The following is a 7,333-nucleotide window of genomic DNA, read 5'->3' on the forward strand; positions in this document are numbered from 1 at the left end:
CCGTCCTGCTGCCTGGAATACTCACTAGACTAAAGCACCAATTGACTATCAATGTTCTACTGGTAATAGTCCTGAACAAATGTACTTCTGTGTGAATAAGGTTTGCTAAAAGCTACAGGGTAGGGTGGTCAAAAAGCACTGATGGGCCAACGCATTGTTAATATAAGTCTTTTTTTTAACAGGATTTGTTCACAGTAAGAAAAATACTGAAAACCATAAGCCTTAAAAATTCTTACAAGTTATATTATGCTATTTATATTTAAGCTTTAGATTCTGTCTTTTCTACACTTGAAGACAGAAGGGATGGATGTCAGTAATCCTCAGGGTCTGAGTGTGTTTGTGTGCATCAGTCCAGTCAACTAAACTTTTAAATAATCTTATGTCTGTTTCAGACATTTTTTCTTTGCTGCTTTAAGGGACAGTCTGAGGTTTCAGCCCATTTGCCACATCTTTAAATTCCCACTTGTTGTCTTGGAGGCCTGAGGAGGAAGTGTGTCCTCTAAGCTCCTCACTGCTAATCTCTGTCAAAATATGCTAATGACACTGCTCGGTGAATGAAAGGGACAGGGAGGCGTCCACCGCTGCATCAGCCCATTCAAAGCCTCGTCGCTTAGCTAGCTCACTCTTAACGATATGAGTAGACTGTATTAATTAGATCACAATTAGCACTCCCCAGTCTCAGACTAGCTACCAGCTGTTTTATCATTGTTTTATCATTGATTTTTTTTAGAGGGGGGTGCAGAAATGGCCAGAGGTAGGTTGACAGGCCTCCTCACGGGAACAGATGGTGAATGCAAGGCTTGCTGGCAATCAGCACATTTTTAGCTAATGACTTAATTAGCTATGCAAATTGACAAATCAGTGTGGATATTGTCATTTAGTTGAAAAGCTCACCTAAATTAATTAGCCTGATTAAGGCATAGTGGGGTGCAGAAGTGGTCGCTGGGGGGGGTTTGGGGCTGGCTCGGATAAATAAACCGCCTCTCCACGTTGGCGCTTTTCATCAAAGTGTGTGTTCTGACTTTTGGGTGGGGGGATTGTCTAGTTTGGTTTTTATGTTTACATCAGCGCTTGGTGGATGTGATCTTGTGTGTTTGCTCCGTGTGATTTTTGTGTACAAAACTGGGAATGCGAGTGCGCTTCAACATAAGTGTTTAGGCTTGTGTTTGTGTGTTTACAATACACACAGGGTTAATCTGCATTCAAGTGCTTTTGTCTGTGTGTGATTGTACAGTAGGCATATCTGGGTGTGTGTGCTGGTGCATGTTTGCCTGTGCTTTGTGTGTGTTTGTGTGTGTGTGTTACAGAGGAGATGACTGAGGAGAGTGAGGTCTCCCAAGCCAGGCAGCATTGACACACATGACCAGTGAAGCGTGCGCTCCGTTTAACTGTACATCTTCTTGCCGTGTTATGGTGGATGGCGCCAGGACCCGCCAGCTGGGAGATGCTTAGCCAGTCAAAGGAAGATGAGATTGAAGGACTCGGAGAAATACAACCATGATTCAGAGCTTATTGATCAATGTTTGAATCTACAAATTGTACTCCAGTGATTGCATGTCGACAGTATCGTTGTGTTCCTCGAGTGTGGAGGAATTTGCTTTGGTAAGATGACAAAACATCAGTACAGACATGGTGCATCCCCCTCTGAAGGATTGTCAGGATTCCTGCACATCACAGGAGTCACAGATTTGATTATTGATTTGATTTATTCTTTCAAGCATGTAAAAGCAGTTGATATATCAACACACATAATTTTACACATATCCAACAAATGCTACCACACAAGTAATATACTAAAGAATTATTACAAAGTGTTAACATTCATACACCACACCCACAATGTTCCATCTAATTAATCATTAAGCCTGTTCTTGCATATATCTTGATTGACACATACCTTTATATTTATGTTTAAACTCGTCAATTCTATTACTATTTTTTATGTCCACACTTAAATTATTCCATAGTTTTACCCCACTTATGGAAATACAAAGTCTTTTTTTGGTTGTAGTGGTAGTGATAGTTATCCACCACAGATAGTGGTGGATAATGGATAAATCTCTCTGCTTCCCTTGCTTGATCTGCTGTGAAAGGGTCATCTCTGTAAAATATGTCTGACATGATGAGTATTGATTGGGGCGGGTACGGCGCGCTGGGGGAATCCGCTTTCGGTATGGGAAGGTTTCATTTGCACAGAGTACTTCAAGAGGGGTCGACCGTACGGATAGGTTCACCAGACACACCAGCATCTATTAAAAATACACACACAGTAAAATATACATACATGCCCTTCTGCTGCAGACATGGAGTCTGTAAGAAAGGTGGTGAGAATGAATGTGATGTGAAACAGACCACATGCACATTGTTCCCATTTGAATTCATGCAAATGTTACTATAAGGTTTTTCTTGGGTGGATGTGTGTTCACTTGATATTCAGACGGTGCTTTGACCTGAGGATTGGATGAAACAGATGCATTCATTTCTTCTTAGGTGATTTCTCACTCACTTAAGCATATTAATCGTGAATCACCATAAGGCTAAATATGTCATAAGGATAAAATCGATCTTGTTTGTACATCGGTTTTATAAACTGAGTCTGAGACGGTTCAAAAGAATATAAAACCTAACATAAACAAAAAGTATGGTCACTAAATAAAGAAGGCACATAGGACCAAATATGTAAAAGCTTCTTTTAAGACTGTCACTCAATATGTCTAATATGTAATTTCTTTGTTACCTATAGTGTATAAGTACATAAATATGACAGTGTGTAATTATAAAATACTAAATATAAAACACTTTACAAAAATACTTCCAAAATGTGTAAAAATTTATTTAGAGCTAAATGTTAAAATATACCTAATTAAATATCACTTTTATATTTAACACAGAATGTGTTACTTGATTTATCCTCGACCTCTTTAGTGAAGATTCTAAAGGCCAGGTCCGATTTTGTAGCTATTCCTGGACCTTTTGACCACATGTCACAGCCTTCTTTACCAAATGGAACTCACTGAGCTGTCATCACTGATATTATCGATTACTTCTGTACACTCTTAAAAAGAACACATTTTTCTGTGTGAGAAACCCAAAACATGGTTCAGCTTCCTGACAAACTGATGCACTGGCTGTATGTTAATGCCAACATTCAAAAAGCATAAGAATTGTGTGAAAAAAACATGAGCTTTTAAAGTAGCACAACTGAGTCTTGGGGGGAAAAAAGACAGCTTGTATATAATGTGCACCCAAGAAAACTAATGTTTGTATATTTTGCTGTTGTCAGTGTGTGAATTTGCCTTCTCTCTCTCTCCAGGATGTGATGGTGGTTGGCGAGCCGACCCTGATGGGCGGTGAGTTCGGGGACGAGGATGAGCGTCTGATCACTCGGCTGGAAAACACCCAGTATGACGCCACCAATGGCCTGGACGACGAGGACGACTTCAACAGCTCCCCAGCTCTGGGCAACAACACCCCCTGGAGTAGCAAACCCCCCGCTGCCCAGGACAGCAAGCCTGAGAGCACAGCGCCCCAGCCCTCGCAGTAAAACAAAAGCAGAAGAAGAAAACAACAGCTCCTCAACTCCATGTGGACTGGACTTTTTAACTTCTCCCCTTCCCCAGAGGGCAGAGCTTCTACGCCTCATGTCATTGTACTGAATCTCACCCCTGTGTGCAAACTCATCGCTGGCATGTCCAGTCAAATTATGGATATTTTCTTCTTCTCTGAATCATTGTTACATCTTGGAGAACGCTGAGAACTGGCGGCATTGCACAGCAATATCCACAGACAAGAGACGCATACAAGTTGTATGCAACTATAAGGTAAAAATAGAACATGGTGGGCATTTTTTTTTTCAAGAATGCAGTGAAATATCCCGGATCACATTCTCCTCCTTGGACCCTCAGATAGAGACCTCTTGTCTAGTGAAATATCACAGCTGTGATTGGTTGACCTGCAGGTCACAAGTCATCACGCTGACAGTAGACACTGGGAGAAAAGAAGAAGAATAAAAACAACAAACAAAATCTCTCAAAAAATGTGAAGAAAGGTGTGTTTTTTAACAGCAACAAAGCCAATGGAAGCATCTCCCCACATTGGAGACAAATGAAACATTGTTTGAGGCAATTGCATTTTTATTGGAAATTCAGTCGGCCGTTGTTTTGTTTCTGCTTGTTGCTATTTATTTCCTTTTCCAATTAAGAGGAAATAAAAGTTCTCTACCGCTATGGACTCCTTTCAAATGGGGGGAAATCGTGTCCTAGGATTGTTTTTTCCACATTACTGCAGTCGTCACAGATTGTGATTTCATGCAAACAGTTTGATTGTGTTCGTAGTCTATTGGTATTTTGCTTCTCTCAGAATCCTTTGCAATCACATTGTAGTTTTGCTGATCAGTATGTGAACTTTGCTGACACGCGTTGATGCATTAATGTTGATTTTTGGTTTTTGTTTTTCCCTCCTCTAAAATTGGACTTCTTTCCCTTTAACGACCTACTCCCAAACTGATACTAAAGCCTTTTCCTGCATGATTTTATAGGATTTTTTATTTTGTTTGCTGTATGTACCTTTTAAAAGCGCATCAGCCTGATTTTCCTTTTGGGTTCATCAGTTTGGGAACACTGTTACAAGATTTGTAGCTCTGTAAATAGAAGTGGAATCTATTTTGTCCACTGTAAAGCAGCCACTGAAACCAGTTTAGATATGGCAGCTTTTTCTTTTGTACAGGGGGCCCAGATTTCTGTAGGGTGGTTTGAATAGATGTTGGTTTACCTTTGTCAAAACCAAATTTTCTGAATGTTCCTCATTCTCTTTAGCTAGTGCACAACCAAAGCCACAAAGATAACAAACAGCCACACAGTCATATAATCATATGTCTTGCATAATCTGTTGCATAGAGAGAAAACAGTTTAACATTTTAAAAGCAACAGAGAGATAAAATCCAATCCACCCCACAGAAATAGTTTGAGATCCCTGTATTTGTGTTCACAATTGTTCTTCAATCTTTAATTGAATTGATACTATATCCCTGATCTCTTTTGTTTGGAAGTGGGGAAGAAAACAGTGATGGAGGTCTTTATACAATTGGATCTTATGGGTATTTATTTGTGCATTTGTAAGGAAGCTAACACATTTCTAAATATGTTTGAGCCTAGTATTATTAGACACCATTTGTACATTATATAGCAGAGGTGTTCAGTGTTATATCTGATGTCTGGTATGTATGATTTACCATTATGTGTGCCAATAAACCGTGCTTACAAAGGACTTGAATTTGGTTTGGTTACAAGCATTGTATACGCATGTAGCTTTGTTCTGTTTTTAACATTTGCTATCATCTCTGAATAATTTGGTAAGTCACTGGAAACAGCAGTTTCACTACATGGTCCATTTAGTAGCGCTCCTGAACAGTGTCATATCACACAACAAGCACAGGAAAGCTTTTTATATGTTGCTTGCTCCTACTTGTAATTGGTGAAAGAAAATTATTTGAAATTATGTCCAAATATTCCCTGAATCTGTGATGAAGTCTAATAGCAGAAAATTGATTCTGTGAGCCAAAATAAACGTCAGGTTTTAGCATCAGTCTCTCAGAATAATAGAGCAAAAGCTTCTTGCTGGAGCTGCCATTTTCTGCTGCCATTTAATGATCACGCTTAAATTAATCCATTGCACAAGAAGGAGAAATAAGAGGGAGGTTTTTACATCCATTGGACCCTCAGTGGACCAGAATGCAATGCAGGCACAAGATGACACCATGATCATGCCACAAGTATTCAAAAACAAATTCACAAGCTGGGAAAATGTTTACGCTTGCATATTAACTTTTCATTAAACATCTAAACTGCAGGTTCAGGCACCTTCAGTTTCCCCTAGAAGGTTATTTAAAGCATTCTGGGAAATGTATGAAATCACTGCATAAAATATGTTTAAAAAAACTGCAGGTCTTTATCATAAGTCTTTTAATGTACTGAACATGTTAAAAAATAATATCTAACAATGAAAGCGTATTCTATCATGGATTTTTTTTTCTTTATCCAGCAATTATCCATTGTAGTTATGTCATAACAAATTTGCTGGGCCTGAAAAGTAAAAAATACTGTAAATACAACATTTGCTAATCAAAAATTTGGGTTTGTGTGTCATCTTTACCACAATCTTATTCATTAAACATTCATGTTTGGGGTTATCGGTTTTCTAAGATGTAGTCCGAATTTGATCTGTCTTCTCTGTACTAATCCCAGTGAATGTTGAAAGTTATAGGAGCCTGTTTCAAGCAAGTTACCCGAACTACCTGGACAATTTTGGTAAATAAAAAGCTTATCCAGATAACTCAGTAGGAACAGGCCTGTTGTTGGGAAGACTTTAACTCCAGGACAAGTTGATGGAACTTTGGCGACACCCAGTGGACATGGGCGGGCCTACAACAACAACATTTAATGATTCCTATGGATCAGGGGTTTTCAAAGTCTAGGCCTGTGAGCCTCCCCTCAGACAGCATGAATACATCTCACTACATGCTACAAAGAAGCACACACTCCTGAATATTTGCTGGATTTTAATCAGAAAAACATTACAATTATAGAATTTTTTTTATTCAGAATCTCAGAATGAAAATACATAACACATATACTTTTAATCACAAGCATATGTTTGTCAATTATCTTGGTTAGCCCATTTGCATAACATTATTATCTTACAATTTTGACAGAGTTTTAAAATTTTATGACATAAATGTGATTAAAAAATACAGCTTTTATCGCGTAATTCTGACTTTTTATTCTTGTTAGTAAACTCTGACACAACCTCACAAATTCGACTAGGCATATAAAAGATGCCTGCACATTCTTCACATTCTTACAGGCAGCCATGGCCAGTAACTTCTCCTTATACGTCCTTGTGTTTAAAAAGTAAGTGCACATGCATCAAAAGTCCCACTAGGAATCCATGTTGATGTGTGACACAAAAAGAGAGCATCGTATCGCGTCTCCATTCTGTTTTTTTTTTAATCAGTTTTCAGTGGCTGGTACTTTTTTCCAACAGAGGAAGAAGAATATTTGCATGCAGCATAGGTTGATTGGCGACTCTAAATTGCCCTATAGGAGTGAGTGCGAGTGTGTGTGGTTGTCTGTCTACATCTCAGCCCTGAGACAGAGTGGCGACCTCCCCAGGTGGACACCACCTCTCGCCCATTGTCAGCTGGGATTGGCTTGGTGATCACAGTGTAGTCATTCTCACATGATTTGACTTTTCAGGTTGCAACTTCTTAAGTCAAACTGTGTTATATGTATTATGTGAGGCCCCAACAACTCACATAAAGAGTTATTTTTTTCAT

General features: G+C 39.0%; 1 protein-coding gene across 5 annotated transcripts in view; it reads left to right on the forward strand.

Moving 5' to 3' along the window:
• ldb2a (LIM domain binding 2a) overlaps nucleotides 1-5,265 on the forward strand; it is a 93,693-nt gene extending 88,428 nt beyond the window's left edge. For all 5 annotated transcript variants that reach the window (XM_020593533.1, XM_020593548.1, XM_020593513.1 and 2 more), the window contains exon 10: nucleotides 3,314-5,265. In XM_020593533.1, the coding sequence (XP_020449189.1) occupies nucleotides 3,314-3,544 (231 nt within the window). In that variant the 3' untranslated portion in view covers nucleotides 3,545-5,265. The remainder of the gene's footprint in view (nucleotides 1-3,313) is intronic.
• The last annotated feature ends 2,068 nt before the right edge of the window (nucleotides 5,266-7,333 follow it).

The sequence above is a fragment of the Monopterus albus genome, unplaced genomic scaffold (genome assembly GCF_001952655.1).
Source record: "Monopterus albus unplaced genomic scaffold, M_albus_1.0 scaffold2.1, whole genome shotgun sequence".
Taxonomy (NCBI): Eukaryota; Metazoa; Chordata; class Actinopteri; order Synbranchiformes; family Synbranchidae; genus Monopterus; species Monopterus albus.